Source organism: Protobothrops mucrosquamatus, unplaced genomic scaffold (genome assembly GCF_001527695.2).
Source record: "Protobothrops mucrosquamatus isolate PMUCROS unplaced genomic scaffold, P.Mucros_1.0 scaffold160, whole genome shotgun sequence".
In the NCBI taxonomy this organism is placed as follows: domain Eukaryota; kingdom Metazoa; phylum Chordata; class Lepidosauria; order Squamata; family Viperidae; genus Protobothrops; species Protobothrops mucrosquamatus.
The window spans coordinates 607,008-625,148 of NW_015386524.1; the positions used below are offsets into that span (position 1 = coordinate 607,008).

The window sequence follows — 18,141 nt, forward strand, 5'->3', positions numbered from 1 at the left end:
CGAGGGGGCCAGAATTTCGCCCCCTATAGTCAGCGATGGGGTCAGCTGACTATGCCGGGGCGCCGGCAGCCACAGCCACTCGGTCTTGGAAGGGTTGAGCCTGAGTCTGTTCCTCCCCATCCAGACCCTTACGGCCTCCAGGCAGCGGGCCATCACGTCAAGGGCATCGTTGGGGTGGCCTGGGGTGGAAATGTACAGCACTCACGTTTTGAGCATATGGAGGAAAAACCCCAGAAGTTAATTTTTCTAAATATGTCTGTTTTCTGTCTTTTGCACAGCAGTCATATCTAGAGTTTCTAAGTGTTCTAATGGCAAATTCTTTAACAAATCTATACCTGTTATCAGACTTTTGGTAGAATGGAAAAGGGGGCAGAATGTTATTTGTCCATCTCACTGACCATTTAAACATATAGACTTTGTTACACACACATTTCTACTAAAATTATCTGAGGATTAGGAAACTTGTGGATACAGTAAATCCATGGTTAACCTCAGTACAAACAGTGATCCTTATGTAATCAACCCTTTATTATATTTCTTGAAATTAGAATGGCAATAACCTGTAGAGGGCTTGAAGGGGAGGTGGAAATCCAAGGTCACATTACATTTACTCTGCTCACATTGAGTCACGTGAGGATCTACAAAGTAGTAAAAGCCACACTTTGCTATATCACTAGAAACAAGAGTCCTGTATATAGTGTATTCTTTCCACCTAAAAAGAATTGCAGATTGCAGTAATTCTGAAAGATGCATTCAAATGAATGCATACTACAGAATCTTTTCAGATAACTGAATTCTCTCCTTTCTTCCCAGGTTTTAATGCATCTATTTTTTTTTCTTTCTTTCTCCAGTCTCCAAGGAATGAATTGTAGGAGGAAAGGAGAAAGAGGCAGATTAAGTGGCAGCAAATGGTTCAATTCATTGGAGCACATAGGGACTTGTATTATAGTGCAGAGACTAAGAGGATGATCTGGAAGAAGAGAGGGAAAATCCATTACCAAAGCAACAAAAAGAGAAATAATGTTTAAATCCAAATAATGAGGGAGGATTATAAAAATATCACAGACACCTCCCTAATTTGTAGGTATATAAAAGGGGAAGAAAGGGAACATTAGCAGTTTACTCAAGATCAAGGAAATAACAGCAGACAAAAATGTGAACCAAAGCAGAGCCTCTGAAAGAAGCTTCCTAAGTGGTTTTGCTTTTAACAAGAATTCATAGAACAATAATCAAAATCCAGTCAGAGTTCCAAGAGCCATGTCAGGGTTATCAATCTGTCCAGAGGTGAGCAATATGCAAACAAATCTCACACAGGAACTGAAGATCACACTGGTTGATTCCAACAAGGGATCATGAGTCAAGGCTGCCTCTTAAATCAGGCTGCAGCCAGTTGCCTTTATTCAAGGGATGTATTCCCTTGCTTGGCAAGGAGCCTCACAGAATGTCTTTGTTATGCTCTTTATTCTACTCACCAAAGGCAGGTGCTCGGAGGCCTCATGTCATCATCATCTAACTACTCCAGCTCTTGAGGTGGTACCTGTGTTTGATCAGCCTCAGGTGACTCTTGACTTTGTGTCTTCTGAGACTAACATCTATAGGTTCTGCTGGGGCCTTTTCTTCAAATTCAGAATCATCATCTGAATCCTGGCTGTTGACATCCCACCATCTGTAGTAGGCACATTTAGGGGGTCATATTCAAGAGAAGAGGTATAAGAAATGTAGCTCAAATTTTGTGTTAAGAATAGTTTTGTCATGATTATTTCTTTTCAATTACTTGCTATATTCTTAAGGTTAATAGGATTCCCTCAATCAGGTGATAAGAGACAGCATTGCCTCTGTCTCTTAATTATATTATCAGTGGGTATCAAGAAGTCTCCAACTCAAATTAATGTAAGATAAAGGGGAAAAATGTCTTATGATCCTTGTGATGGCATTCCAGGTCCGATGAAAGAAGATGGTTTTTATCTATGACAGTATCACCATCCTGTCAAGCCAGATTTTTCTGGGACTGGAAAAGTTTGAGACTGGAAATCATTAAAAATTTTGGGCCAAGGGTTTGTTCAGGAATAAGCAAGAAGGAATAAGCAAGATTCAGGTGGCCTTGAATCTGTCCCTTGCATGGCTCTGACTGGGAAAAGGACATTTTGCTGTCTAATCTTTTTTTCCTTTAAGTGTCATGAAAGAATATTTCAAAAATACACAAATAAACAAAAACAATCAATTTTTGATCCAAATCTTACCAAAAAGGAAGATTTTAGGACTTCAGGAGGAGAGAGGGCGAACAACATACTGTACTGCTCTGTCAAAGTGAAGCTGATGACTGCAGTAAAGGCTGAGAAACCAGTGAATAGAGCAAATCCTTGCCACTTCTCTGTATAGGGAAGAAGATCACCCACATGTGCTCAAAACATCTGCTGCTCAGGAGGTGACTTCAGGACAGGTTTTCCATGGGTTTGAGCACCAGGAAACGATCAGATCAGTCTTCTTGATCACAAGAAGAGAAAAGCCTCTTAAAAGCCATGAAATTTGCAAACCTCTACCTCAGGAGTCTTCACACTTGGCCCTTTTAGGCCAAGTTTGAAGACCCCTGCTCAACATCTTATCACTTTAGGAAATCACCTATTAACCACCTTAAAGCTATTAGAGACCTTAGATTATCAAGTCTGAAAAGACTTCATCCACTGAGTTTATCTTCAACTCTGACAATAGAAAATTGCCCCAAACTATTTGTTTTTCAGGAGTATGGTAGCACCCTTTCAAACTTATTAAAAGCCATATTTTTTGTGAACTAAGCTCATCTATGAGATACATGGAGGGGTTAAACCAGTATTTTTCAACCTCAGCAACTTTAAGAGTGTGGACCTCAGCTGTCAGAATTTTCCAGGCAGCCATGAATTCCCAGAATTTCCCATTCCCATTCTGCCTGGAGAATTCTGGGAGTTGAAGTCTATATGTCTTAAAGTTGCTGAGGTTGAGAAACACTGGTCTAAACTAACATAGGATTTAAATTGGAATGAGGTTGCAGGGAAGGGAAGGCAGATTGGTTATACAGTTGTAGATTACTGTACATAACATCAATTAACCATTATAATGTGCTATAAAATCCATTTTATTGAGACCTTTTCAAATAACCTGAAACCTTTTGATGGATGCAAGTTCAGCAATTTTTTCATCATTTGTGCTATTAAGTTTCTTTTTTTCCAAAATGAAGATTTGTGATAAAATGTCTTGGGATAAATATATAAAGCATCCTTTATGCTTCTGAGATTAAACTCAATATATTTATAAAGCTAAACAAAGCAAAGTAGTAATGGTGACTACCAATAGTTCTTTGTTTTAGTTCATAAGTTCTAATCAATTTGGAAACATGATTTCTATCGTACTATCTTGCTAGTGTTAAAAGATTTCTTAACTATTATAGGTAAGTTCCTAATAATTTATTTAACTTGTTTAGAGCAGTACTAAACAGTTGTAAACTACAGAATATTTTTTAAAAAGAAAGATCCCAGAAATAACAGAATCTGTTCAATTAATCAACCATCCCATTATTATAGATTTCTCAGTCTACTTTAAATTCCTGAACAACCTATTTTATTTTGAAATAAGATTGAGAGCATAAGTTGTAAAATTTGCATTCAAGAAAAGAAAGAAGCTTTGGAAAAGACCATTAGTTTAGGTTTCACCTTAGGCACAAAGTCAGCTGGATGGCCCTGGGTCAGTCACTTTCTCTTGTCCCTATGGAGAAGACAATGGCAAACCACTTGTGAAATCTTGTCCAGAGAACTGCAGAAACCTGTCCAGGTAGTCTTTGAAAATTGGACATGATTGAATGGAAGTAAAAATAACAATATTATTCTAATTCAGCAAGTGCTTCTCAAACCTTTCCCCATATCTTCTTCTTCTTTCTCCCCTGTTGCTATGTTCTCAAAGCAGTTATATAAAGGAAGCTTTTCTTTTATCCATCCTATCCTGTCCCCTCCTCTTATTAATCCACTCTGTGAACTTTGCTTTCATAGGTTTAGCTTGGACTGTCCAACCAACTGCTACACAGCCAATAGAGATTCGTCTGGTGAATGGTACAAGTCGCTGTGTAGGGAGACTGGAAGTATTCCATAATGGGTTGTGGGGCACTGTTTGTGATGATAGTTGGGGCATAGAAGATGCCCGTGTTGTCTGCCGGCAGCTGGGCTGTGCAAGTGCAATATCAGCACTAAGGGAGTCCCATTTTGGCCGAGGAACTGGTCGCATCTGGATGGATGAAGTTCGATGTGTAGGGACAGAGAGCTTCCTCAATCAATGCCCATCAAGACCTTGGGGAGACAATGATTGCCATCATGGAGAAGATGCTGGTGTTGTGTGCTCAGGTGAGTTTGTCAACTGAGAGTTGTGTCATAATTGGCATGGCCTATGTATGTATTACAAAAGCTGATTGATACGAAGGTTTCAACAAGTGAAGCTTTTCACAACATGGGTGGAATTATTGTAGCCCAGTAATACTTGAGCATTAATCAACTGTTAAATGCACATATGCACTACAAAATAGGTAAATGGATAGAATCTTTGGAATAATAAACACAAGCAATAATGTACTACAGAACATTTGTATTGTACATACTTCAGTGAAAACATTCTCTCACGTGATGATAAGTAGCGTTTACCACAACAAAGGAAAGGCATATGCATAGAATAGCTCCAGGACATTACAAGAGGACAGTTTAATTATCCCTTGGAATTAAACTCATTAAACTCTTTCTGCAACACCAAAAACTTAATGAACCAATATGAGAATTCAAAATTGTAAATATATCTTCTAGTTAAGCTTGATTTCTGTTTTTCATAGTTTGCCTGGCATAATTATAGAGATAGTTGATCATTGTTTTTTCTGGGGTGGGTTTTTTGATATCTCAATCCATCTAACAGTTCTGGATTGTGCATATAGTCCCCTATCCCTGTACTAATTGGTCTAATTCCACTTAGCTTCTTAGACTGATCAAGTTTGAGTACCATTATATTTAAGAAGGGGAGGGTTGATAAAAGAAGAAGAATATGGTTGCTCTTTGTGTAGCAGGGACTCCAATCTTCTTTGCCAGATCCCTGTCAGAAAGTACAAAACAGTACCACCATCTTCAAGAAGTATAATTTATTTTTCACATAGGATTTTCTTCCATGAGAGAAAGGAAATGGAATGATACTCAATGAAATCCAAAATACCTAGCCTCAGATGGGATCAGATTCTGGAAAAATAGCAGATAAAGGATGGGAAAGGGGAAATTTTCTTAACTAATTTAAAATCTCCCAGTATCTGCTCAGTTGAAGTGAACAAAACCATTTCTTTCCACCAACTTATTTATTACTTTGCCATGTAATTTGGTCCATATATGTTTCTAAAAAAATTCAGCTAATTCCCAGAAAGTAGGTTAACTTACAGGTATTAAAAATAAAACAAACATAGATTTCTATTCTATGCTGTTGAAATAAACAAAGATGATGCATTTTGTTAGGGTATGTTGATGGTGATCCCACACAATAGGTGAGAATTCTGGTATCATTAAAGCTGTGACTGCTTTTGTTTGCAAGTTATAAACATGTTCTTTGCTTGCTTTTTAATCCAGGAATGGCTGCTCTGAATGGCTGCCATGTTAGAATCCTCTGCATTAAATTAGTTTTTTATTCTCTCTTTTTCTTTATATGCAGAGATGAGACTGGCAGGTGGTTCTACTCTTTGTACTGGAAGGGTTGAGGTGTTGTTTAACCAAAGATGGGGAACAATATGTGACAATGGCTGGGATTTAGCTGATGCCAACGTGGTGTGCCGGGAAGTAGGCTGTGGCAGTGCATTAGCAACAGCAGGTGCAGCTAAATTTGGACAAGGAACTGGTCCAATCTGGATGGATCAGGTAAACTGCACAGGGGAAGAAGACAGTCTAAGAAAATGTCCACCAAAAATCATGAGAGAACACAGTTGTAGCCACAGTAAGGATGCTGGCGTGGAATGTGCAGGTAATAATCACAAAATGTTGGAGGAAATATTGTATATTCTGTTCTTCTTATTTGTGGGTTATTCTGTCCATCATTTTTTTAAAATTCTGGATCTGTGAAATAAATTCCAGCACCAAATTGGATTAGTTTGGCAGATTGTTAATGAAAGTCATTCTTTGAAGAGTGTTCCTCATTCATTAATTGTCTTACCAAGTGTCACTATCCCTTTCTTTCAAAGATGTAAGGCAGGTATAAAGGGAAAGGATCTTACACAAAAAATAAAAAGCCAAAAAAAGGAAATAGCAATTATTGCCATGGGGAAGGGAAATAATAGGAAATTAGTCCAAGTCTCCTTGAAAGAGATAAATGATCCACCAAATTTCCCTCTTTCTTTTTTCTGAAAGTGTCATCCACCAATTATAAGGATGACATCAAAAAGTTTCCATGGGAGCTGCTGTCCTCTAGAAATTAAAGATGAGGCAAATGAGCTGTTTACATGTTATCTCTTTCAGTATTGTTTCCCTCAATCTTCTTATGAAAATCCATTATATTTCCTACTATAACTTCTGAAAGCAAGGTTCTGTGATATTCCTAGACACTCTAGAGGAAGAGAATATTTAATCTGCAGAGAAGGGGATGACCAAAGTTTATTTTTTATGACAAATAAAAATTAATTTCCCTTTTCTGACTCATTTCCCCCCCCCAAAAATACCACTCAGATAATCAGTCCTTTTATTTTTGCACATGTATGTCTGCATTCATATATCTGAGCATTTGTACCTGGAAATGAAAATATGGATCATTTGTACTTTAAGGTCATAATAACTATAGAAGTATGGAATTATAATGGGAATGATGTATAAATGATCACTTGGAATGGCAAAGAAAAGCATGATGCATGATGCATTTTAAAATATCATATTATCTTCATTATGAAACTTTAAAATGGTTACAAAACTACTCAGAATAATTGATGAGAGAGGCATCATGTCACCAGTTTAGGCCATTAGTAGGAAAAGTTCCTCTTTTTGAATGAAACATAGGCTGGTGCTCATAATATCTATTTTATTTATCAAATGTACATGGTCACCCATCTCAGAAAAACTCATTCTGGGTAGTGTACAAGTAATAAATCAATAATATAAAACAGTTAATAAAACTAGAAAACAATTATTATTAAAATATAAAAAAGGCATAGGAGTGACTATTAACCATAAGAATGGAGTCATCTTAGAATGTCACATTAGAATGTCATACTCATTTGCATGTACAAACACAATGAGGGCTACAGTGTTAAAAGAGATCTTGGTATATTGCAGAAAAGCAATTGTGCAGTAAATTATCTCCAGCAATGCTCATTCTTTATCAATGTTTCCTTCTTCAGAACCACCTGAGATCAGATTATCAAATGGCCCCAATCATTGTTCAGGGAGAGTTGAGATCTTGCATGAAAAACTCTGGGGAACTATTTGTGATGACAACTGGGACCTTGATGATGCCAAGGTTGTATGCCAGTATTTAGGCTGTGGGAATGCTCTGTCGGCCCCACGAGGTTCTCGTTTTGGCCCTGGAGCTGGTCCTATCTGGCTGGATGGTGTGAACTGCACAGGGTCAGAGACAGCCATCAGCAAATGTCCAGCAAAAGCATGGGGGGAACATGACTGCACTCATTCGGAAGATTCTGGAGTGGTGTGTACAGGTAAGAAGCACTTATGAAAACCCAGGACTGAAGCTGAGTATGGGATTTTTTTATATCACTTTTTCTGAAAACATCTCATAAATTCATGGTTTAGTGGATGAATAAACTGCCTAATAGTTACACATCTATTTGTTAACTCGCTTTTTGTTTCTATTTATGCATTTATTTGTTTATATTTGCATCTATTTTAACAGCTTTCCTTTAAAGGTAAGCCCAAAGTGGTTTCAATGTAAGAAAAAGATGCTAAAGAAATAAGTAAAAATAATAATAATAATAATAGGAAAGCAGAAGTTGCCTAAAACTGGTGTGTGGTTTTGAGAGGCCCTTCAAGTTGTTTCCTTATTAAGAGGGAAAAAAGCCTGGAAGAACGTGTCAAAATAAATAATTAATATAGTACTGAAAATTATTATAGCACAATAAAATACACTGATCTATCAGAGGCTTGTTGTGATATACCAGATGCAAACGTTTCTGAAACATAACTTGCAGATAAAGAAGTTGTCACCTCTTATTTCAGAGAACATTCAGGAATGCTTGTGAGAAAAAGCCAGTGAAATAAGGCAGTCTTTCCCCTCTCTTGATAAGTATTTTTGTCAAGAGAATGGGAGATGGATCATGGCAACATAACATTTGTTTTCCTGTCAGGGTAGAATGATAAAGTGTGAAATAAGAATCAGATGTGATTTTGCTCACAGGGTCCTTTCTGCTATCCCAAGATTTGGGATTTCTGATTATATTTTTAAAAGGTGTACAAAGTTTACATAATATTTTTGTTTTCCCCTGGTAAATATGTTTCCCCTCAGAGTTGTGGAAATTGTAATCAGAGGATATACTGCTTTGCTTACTTCTTTTGTCCCATCAGAACTTCGACTAGCACAAGGATCCACTCGTTGCGCAGGAAGGCTTGAGGTATACCACAACAAGCAATGGGGGACTGTGTGTGATGAGGACTGGGATTTAAATGATGCCAATGTGGTGTGCAGAGAACTGGAGTGTGGAACTGCCCTAAAGGCCACTGGGGGAGCACAGTTTGGACAAGGATCTGGAACCATTTGGCTAGACAGAGTGAACTGCACAGGGAAAGAAGCTTTTTTGAATGAATGCCCGAAAAGACCTTGGGGAGAGCATAGCTGTGACCACAGCAGGGATACAAGTGTGGAATGCTCAGGTAATTTGGTCAATTAAGTTGTAATCAGTAACCCAGATCAAAATCAGACTCATGGTTTGGTTGCCAGATGTTCAACCATGGCATAGTTTCTGGATAAAACTGACATGGCTTGGCCCAGCTCAGGGTAATGAATGATTCCTCGAAATAAGTTAGAAATATTTGGCAGACATGCAGGCAGATCATAGCAGAATTTAAAGTTGTGTCAGTAGTCCTAAAAGTAGTAATAGCTAAATGGTCTCTCACCAGACTCCTCTGGAAAGAGAGAGAGAGAGAGAGAGAGAGAGAGAGAGAGAGAGAGAGAGAGAGAGAGAGAGAGAGAGAGAGAGAGAGAGAGATCCAAATTGGTATGTGAACAAGCAAATATCTAACAACCACCTGCCATTAAAAGTCAACAATTGGTATGTGAACAAGCAAGTATCTAACAACCACCTGCCATTAAAAGTCAACAATGACTACATAGCACATAATCAATCAAAGATTACCTGAGCTGTTTAGTCTCGGTGAAATAAAAGGAAGAAATCTTATAATGGGGGGAGAGATTATCACAACAACCAAAATGGCAGTTGCAGCATTACTCTCCAAACTCCACCCTCTGTGCATGTCAACACATATACTATACCAAAGGAGCAGGCTCGGTTTGGGATGCCATTGATGCCCTCTTCCCTCTCCATGGATGCCACTAATGATGAGCTTAGAAATTGTTTTAAAACACATGCTTTCAAGCATCCCTTTAAGCCATGGCTTGTTTTAAGAGCACACCCAGACAAAAGAAAACAATCTGGCAGATCAAGAAAGTAATATTTTGTTTAGCCAGTTTCTAGTTCCTTCCTTTTTAGCAGTTTTTTTTTTGTCTTGTGTCCTTGTCCTTTAGGCTTCAATAAAATATTGAGTGGGGCATAAAACTGATCAGGAATAAATCAGGAAATGATAGACAAACTGCACATTTCTGGTGATACAGCATGCTAAGAAACAGTTGAAGCCAACAATGTCAGATCATGACTTACTATGTTAGAATACATCATGGTTTAATCACAATCAAGCAAGGCACTTTATGACTTAGTGTGACAAATGAAGCAAGGCACTTTATGACTTAGTGTTCACAAATCACAATCAAGCAAGGCACTTTATGACTTAGTGTGACAAATGAAGTCAGATCTAGGTCCAGACTCCTATGTTGATTCTACCTAATTTTCATGCAGGCTGTTGTGAGAAGTGGGAAAGTAATGCTGACTCTAATCATTTCAGACCCCAATGAAGTCAGATTGGTGAATGGCACAAGTCGTTGCTCTGGGAGAGTTGAAGTGCTGCACAACCAACAGTGGGGAACAGTCTGTGACGATGGCTGGGAGCTCACCAATGCCCAAGTTGTGTGCAGAGAACTGGGCTGTGGAATAGCTTTAGCAGCCCCACGAGGAGCAAAATATGGAAAAGGAAATGATCCCATTTGGCTGGATGATGTCAAATGTAAAGGAACAGAAGCTTCTCTCCGTGACTGTCGTCTAAAATCCTGGGGAGAACACAACTGCAACCATGGAGAGGATGCTGGTGCTATGTGTTCAGGTGTGCACTTAGGGAGGGGAAATATATAATGGGGTTGGAGATTGACCCAAATAATGTTAGCATTGTTTTTCTTTGCTCTGCATTTACTTCTCATTTATATTTTGGCTGCCTACATGCAATTTCCTTATATATGGCTCTTGGCACACCATCCAAAGGTCAGGTGTAGCTGTTGGGTTGGAAGAAGATTTAAATGTTTATTCAGTTTATTCAATTAGTATTTGTTCTTTCTTATCTCCTTGTGTTTCTATTTCTCATATACTGAAATTAAAATGTTGTTTCCTCAGTAATGCTGAGTTTGTTCATCTCAAGTAAGTAATCTGCTAAAAATGGCTCTTCTATAAATGTCAAGAACCAAGTTTTCTGGAAGCAAAAAAGGTCAAGAAACTTTTCCTTGTGGAGAAAAACAAAAATTAGACATGATGATGATGAGTAGGAGGAGTAGGAGGAGTATGAGTAGGAGGAAGAGGACGAGGAGGACAAGGAGGACAAGAAAGATGAGGAAGACAAGGAAAATGAGGACGAGGAGTAAAACCATGCTTCCTAGCAAGAAGCTGTTATTTCTTATATTCCTCCCCTTTAGGTGAAATGGCCCAGCAGTTAGATATTCAAAAACCTTATGAGCAATGTATTTTATGATGCTGCGGTTCTTCACTCTTTTATTTCCTATCAGAACTCCGACTGGTGAATGGTTCAAGCCACTGTTCGGGAAGAGTGGAGATCTTTCATGACCAGCAGTGGGGGACTGTGTGTGATGACCGCTGGGACATCAAGCATGCTGAGGTGATCTGCAGGGAAATGGGCTGTGGTGTTGCTTTGAAAGCCCGAAGAAAGGCATATTTTGGACAGGGAAAAGGGCCAATATGGCTAGATGATGTGAACTGCCAAGGAACAGAAAATTCCCTCAGTGAATGCCCAGCAAGCACTTGGGGAACAAACAACTGCCACCACCAAGAAGATGCTGGGGTGGAGTGTTCAGGTTAGTTTTAGCTGATTTTGGATTTTTATTTTATTCATTCCAATTGCTTTGGGTTTATTTATTATGCCTGAGTATTGGGATATAAATTCTAATGTTCATAAATCTATAAAGAAAAGACATTTCATATGGAGGAAATATAAAATAAAAATGTTTTGAAATAATATTTTTGCTAACCTCCAAGAAAGTAGTTTCAAGATAGACCAGCAATTTTCACACATTTTAAATGAACTCATGGCTGGGCATCAACTAGCTATCAAAGAAGGTGAAGAGAGCTTCATCCTGATGTTTGTTAAACCAGGCTGGAGTCTTTCAGTTACTAGATTCTCACATCATACAAAGACAAATATTGTTTTTTTTAAAAAAATGTGGTTTGTTAAATGACCAAAAGTTCTTATAGTTCACATAGTATATACTCATAATCATTTGCAAGGCATAGTGGCTAACTTCACAAATTGCATCATTAAGCTGAAAGTTAATAAGCTACATTATGACCTACCATAATGAGCATTATTACCTACATCCAGTGGTGGGGTTCAAATATGTGAACAGCTGGTTCTCTGTGTGGATGCCGCTTCTGAAAGTCTATTCTGGGCCTGGGCAAAAAAAAATTAGCTAGCGGTTCTGTCAAAGTGGTGTGAACCGGCTGAATCCCACCACTGCCTACATCAGACCATATCAGCTCCTGACATTCATGTGATGCCAGTTACAAAAGGAGGAGAAAAAAATCTGACTGTTGATCAGACAGGAAAGTCAGGTTTTGCTTTCTTCCAACTCCCTAGCACAGAAGGAACACATGGTTTGTTTATTTGAAAGCAGAACAGTTGCTATCATAAGCAATGGAAAGATCAAAGAAGATTTTTTTAAACATTGACATTCTCTGTCATTTCTATTTTTTTTCTGAAAAATGCAACATGAATTTAAGTGGGAACAAAAAGGCTTCATTGGCTCTTCATAGTGGGATATTTATTAGAAGAGAGGAAGATAGAGAGTCCTTCTTCACCAGCAAATTTAGTCTACACACAAGATATCATAAAGACAAAGAAAGAGGGATAATATTCAAAACGATGAAACTTTTCCAGAGGCTGCTTGCTTTTTTTGCAACTAGAGTTCTACCAGAGAACTAAGTTTTTTAGCAGTTCCTGAAATGACTGAAGAAGATATTAGATTGAGAATGATTAAATTCCTGGCTCAGTTAACTGGTTGGGAAGAAAATAAACAGACAAAATTCAAGAATGCACCCTGATAATAACAGACAATGACCTCATTTGAAAAGTCCCTTTATAATTTCTACTTTAATCTTTACAAAAAACAGGAACTGGACATGCAAAAATTAAATGGTTATTTATAAAGACAACATTTTCCTAAATTCTCACAAGCTCAGCGACAATTTATGAACAAATCAGTAAATATCTTTGAAACATCAGAATTTATTAAAAAAATAAAAACAGGCAAAGACCCAGGCCCAGATAGTCTCACAAATACAAATCAATACTGTAAATATTTTGAGGACCAACTCCTACAGCCATTAAAAGTTATAATAAATGTTGTACTATAGAGAGCAATAGTGCCTCAAACTTGGAAAGAAGTTAACATTGCACTATTACCAAAGGAAGATCAAGATGTCTTGAGGATAACAAATTATAGATCAATTTCGTTACTCAATAATGATTATAAACTTTTTACTGCAATACTGGCAGAAAGATTGAGGAAGGTTTTACAGTTTTATATTTACAAAGACCAATTTGGCTTTTTGTCAAAAAGACAACTAAGAGACAATATTAGAACTGTCCTAAATATTATTGAATGTGGCATTGAAAAATACCATAACGAGAAGCAAGCAGATGTAATATTTTTAAATGCAGAGAAAGCCCTGGACAATTTAAATTGTGTCTTCAGGTTTAAAGTACTGGGAGAAATTTATTCAAGTGGTTAAAATGATTTATATTTCACAGTAACCAAAGATTATTATTCATTCTTATTAAAGGAGTGTATGAAATTCAAAAGGGTATGAGACAAGACTATCCCTTATCTCCTTTGTTGTTTATACTACTACTGGAAGTTCTGAATAGGGATATTACTCAGAATGAGAAAATAATAGGCATAAATATTAAAAAAGGAAGTTTATAAATTGAGAGCATTTGCTGATGACAGTCATATTTTTGCAAGACCCAAAAGCAGGTTTAGAATTACTTGATGAAGAAACTAAATGACTTTAAAGCATTAATGGGTTTCAAAATAAATAAACAGAAAACAACAATGCTTGTCAAGAATATGGTTTTTCAGGATTATGAAATATTGAGAAAAAAGTCAGGTTTCAAGATAGAGAAAAGGGTGAAAGATCTTGGGGTTACATGGACAAATACAAATTTTATTTTTTTTCAGAACAACCTTGTACTTGATATTAAATTATATCAAAATTATATCTAAAAAGATCTTTTAAGATGTGTAATTTGCAATTACCCTTATTGGGTAGAATCTCTGTAATTAAGATATTCTACCAAAGATGTTATTTTTATTTGAGACTTTACTGATACGAATAATTGACACTCAAGCAATGGCAAATGGATATTTCTATGGCAAGGAAAAAGTATTAGATATTAATTACTGCAAGTTGCTAAAGAAAGAGGGGGTTTGGGTTTACCAAATTTGAATTGTACTTTGATTTCTGCTGTTTGGTCTGGATAAAACAGTGAGACTCTTCAAAACAAGAGACTACTTGAATTAGAGGGCCATGAACTGAGATTTGGATAGCATGCCTATTATGGTATGACAAAGTTAAAATAATTGTTGATTTCAACAATCACTTTGTTAGACATTCTATCCTAAGGGTTTGGAACAAATATAAAACAAGATTCTCTGTGAAAGTACCTCTTTGGGTGTTACCTCAGGAAGCCTTTTTTTAGAAAAGAAATAATGGCAAGATCAGACTGGTGGACCCACATTCAAATCATATTTTTTAATCAAGGTGAACCTACCCTCAAATCTAAAAAAAGTTGGAATCAGAAGGACATGTCTTTCACTGGTTTACATATTTAAAATTGAAAGAAAGATTTAAATTAGATTTTAAAAGTCATGGATTTGACCTTGTAAAAAATGAATTAGAAATTGCACTGTGTGGTAATAATGAACATATTATTGCCAAGGTGTATAAACTGCTAGTGAAATTGAATTTGGAGAATGAATACGTGAAGCCTTGTATGATCCAATGACCAAAAGGCTTTGGATATCATATAATGCCTGAACAATGGGGAAAAACATGTGGATGAAGGGTTTAAAATTTATATCAAATTATAATTTATTTATTTTTATAAAATAATGTCCCATTGGAATTTAACAATAGTAATTAGATTCATATTTTAATAGAGAAGATACCTAAAGTGAATGTAAAAATAAAACCGGAAACTTTTCTTTTAGACTTAATGGACAAAGAACTTGTCCCAAAGTCCAAAAAGCAGCTGAAGTTCCTTGGTTTTTTTCCTTTGAAAATGTTAGAAGATGCTTCTTGGATTAGAAGCAAAACAATTGATTAATTCTTGTGTTGAATTAATTTTATCTTTAAGATAAAAGTGGCAATAGTTTTTCAACTTTAACTTTAAGGCTTAATAAGAAGTATACCAATCTCTTATTCCAAAGTTCTTGTAATAACTAACATTGCTCTTTAATAGCTTATTTTAAAAAATTGGGGGGGATTTCCTTTGCTCCATTATCTGTCAGATTTTCTGCACTTTTTCCTTCTACCATGCTGAGAAATTTTATTTATTTATTTATGTATAACAGAGGAAAGGAAAGGGAAAGGGAAAGGAAAGGAAAGGAAAGGAAAGGTGAAGATAGCCTTTTGTAATGTTCTCCCAATGGCCAGCAACAGAAAAATATTATTCATAACAGTTAATAATGACAAAATTACATTTAATTTAATGATAGATAATAATAACTAAATTGCAAAGAAAAGAAAAGTAACAGCAGGTTGTAACCACAAACCCAAAGCTTAACAGTCAGAAGCAATGAAAATCTGATGCTGAAAAACAGAATAACAGAATTGGAGGGGACCTTGGAGGTCTTCTAGTCCAACCCTCTGCTCAAGCAAGAAACTCTACCATTTCAGACAAATGTTGTCCATTATCTTCTTAAAAACCTCCAGTGTTGGAGCATTCACAATTTCTGGAGGCAGATTGTTCCACTGGACTAATTGTTCTAACTGTCAGGAAATTTCTCCTTAGTTCTAGGTTGCTTCTCTCTTTGGTTAGTTTCCATCTGTTGCTTCTTGTCCTGCCTTCAGGCGCTTTGGAGAATAGCTTGACTCCCTCTTCTTTGTGGCAGCCCCTGAGATATTGGAACACTGCTATCATGTCATCCCTCGTCCTTCTCTTCATTAAAAACAAACAAGAATTATGCCCAGCATATGTCTTGATCCAGTACATTCCAAAGACTATTAGAAAATATAATTAGATTATTTTCTAACTAGATTATAAAAAAAAATCTAAAGCAATCCAAGATACATTTGGAGAGATAGTCACCAGGTTCACAAAAGAATGAGCACTTCCCAACACACTTGCTGATTTTTCATAATGAGGCCTTCTACCAGGTGTGCTTGCAGGTAAGCAACATTTGAGAAATGAATGTTTGTCAGAATAAGATGTGCTTGTCTCAGTTTATAGCAGACTTTCTTGACACAGTTTCCCTTCAAAAAAAAAATTTGTACAGACAAGGGTTGTTAGAATTTGGGGACAAATATTATAAAATGTTCACATCAATTTTGTGAGGAATTTCCTCAATGTCAATGGTCTTCTGATAATATCTTCTACCTTTTCAGATCCAGTGGAGCTCAGGCTAGTCAATGGCTCACACCGATGTACCGGGAGGGTAGAGGTATTTCATCTCCAGCAGTATGGGACTGTTTGTGATGACAACTGGGACTTGAATGAAGCTATTGTTGTGTGTCAATACCTTGATTGTGGATCAGCCATTTCTGCCCCTCGTTCAGCTCGGTTTGGTCGAGGAAGTGATGCTATCTGGTTGGATGATGTTGAATGCACAGGAACTGAACTTTCCCTTGGTGCTTGCAAGGCCAAGCCTTGGGGAACTAATGATTGTAATCATGGGGAAGATGCTGGTGTTGTATGTTCAGGTAACTAGCTTTGAGCATGTATTCCTATACTAGGAGAAAGCAACACAAAGATAGATAATCAGATTTGTTTCCAACCTTCAACTGTTCCTGGTCTTCATAGAAGTTGTTGGTTTGAACTGCTTTGTAAATTTTCTCGTGTTTTCCATCAAAGGCTTTTGAATAAGGCCCAGCAGGAGTAATAGACTATTGCACTGATGTTCTTCTTGTGCATTTCACAAAGGCATCTGTTTGGCTATTGTGGAAAACAGGATATTGACTACATTGGCATTTGATGTTATCCAGTCCAGGCTCTTATATTTTGCCCACCGATAATGATTTCTTCCACATGGAAAGGAGATTATTTATTTTATTTATTTATAAAATTTATTGGCCACCCATCTAACCTCAGGATAACTCTAATTTCTAAAAAGAGTGGTATGTGGTTGTGTGCTGCATTGCAAATGTAATCAATTCCAAAAAAAGAAAACTAAAGAAGATTCAAGTTCACACTGGAAACATATTGATATCATCTGTCATATTTACAATCAGTCAACAATAGAGGGAATTTAGTAAAAGTAATACCAATGTATTCCCATAATCTGAAGTAAAACACATTCTTACAAAGCAAATCATCTCTCTCAATTGTTCTGTTCTTGCTGGTTTTTCTAAAGACCATTGTAGATCCAGCTCAGTTTGAAATATGCTTCTTGTCTCTTGGAAAAAGATTTATTCACATCCTGATCTTTCAGAACACATTCTTTAGGAGGATAATTGATTTATCTCTTTTATTTTCAGAGAATCTCAGGCTAGTCAATGGCACAAATCGCTGCAATGGAAGAGTAGAGATTCGAACACCAGGAAGTGATGAATGGGGGACAGTCTGTGACCGGACTTGGGACTTAAAAGAGGTAGAAATTGTGTGCAGGCAACTAGGCTGTGGAAGTGCTGGATCGGCTCCAAAAGGTGCTCATTTTGGGCGTGGATCAGGCCGCATCTGGATGGATGATGTCAATTGTGAAGGCACAGAAAATTCCCTTCAAGAATGCAGAGCAAATACCCAGGGGACAAACAACTGTGTTCATGATCAGGATGCAAGTGTTATTTGTTCAGGTAATTTATGGTGGCAAAGTTGTGATTTGTGATCATTTTTGCATTAGTGACTAAGTCTTCATAGCATGTGACTTTATTAAACATATTAAAAGTGGGTAAACCAATACCAGTGGAGATCTGTGTGACATGACATATAGGACCTTCCAGATATACAGTAACTATTGTGTATAAACATCTAAATTGTGGCATTCTTTTAGAAATACTATTTGGGGCATACTTCAGAAGAAGTTCTGGCATTGTCATCAGCCTGACCCCAGTCACCCTATGGATTAGCACTCTCCATGCCCCTCTGTTTTGCACTACCTCCTTTAGATCCACCATGGTCATCCTTTATAGTGTTATTCTTTATAGTGTCCAGCCAGCAAGTACTAGGATTTCTCCTTCTCCTTTTTCTGCTGATCACTTCCAGCATGATTGACTTTTCAAGTGAATCAGCTCGCATGACATGGCCAAAGTATCACTTGAAGCCATGGTTTGGTGATCTTGGCTTCTAGTGATATTTTTGGTGAGGTTCAGTCTAGGGTTTCTTTGCCTGATATTTTTGT

At 37.1% G+C, this 18,141-nt stretch overlaps 1 protein-coding gene across 1 annotated transcript in view; it reads left to right on the plus strand.

Annotated features, from left to right (window-relative positions):
• Window positions 1–18,141, plus strand: part of LOC107285328 (deleted in malignant brain tumors 1 protein) — a 138,884-nt gene that overhangs the window by 6,924 nt on the left and 113,819 nt on the right. Inside the window, exons 2-9 of the mRNA XM_029283640.1 lie at window positions 4,017–4,364; window positions 5,695–6,000; window positions 7,364–7,678; window positions 8,541–8,846; window positions 10,092–10,406; window positions 11,077–11,382; window positions 16,193–16,507; window positions 17,282–17,596. Of these exons, the coding sequence (XP_029139473.1) occupies window positions 4,017–4,364; window positions 5,695–6,000; window positions 7,364–7,678; window positions 8,541–8,846; window positions 10,092–10,406; window positions 11,077–11,382; window positions 16,193–16,507; window positions 17,282–17,596 (2,526 nt within the window). The remainder of the gene's footprint in view (window positions 1–4,016; window positions 4,365–5,694; window positions 6,001–7,363; window positions 7,679–8,540; window positions 8,847–10,091; window positions 10,407–11,076; window positions 11,383–16,192; window positions 16,508–17,281; window positions 17,597–18,141) is intronic.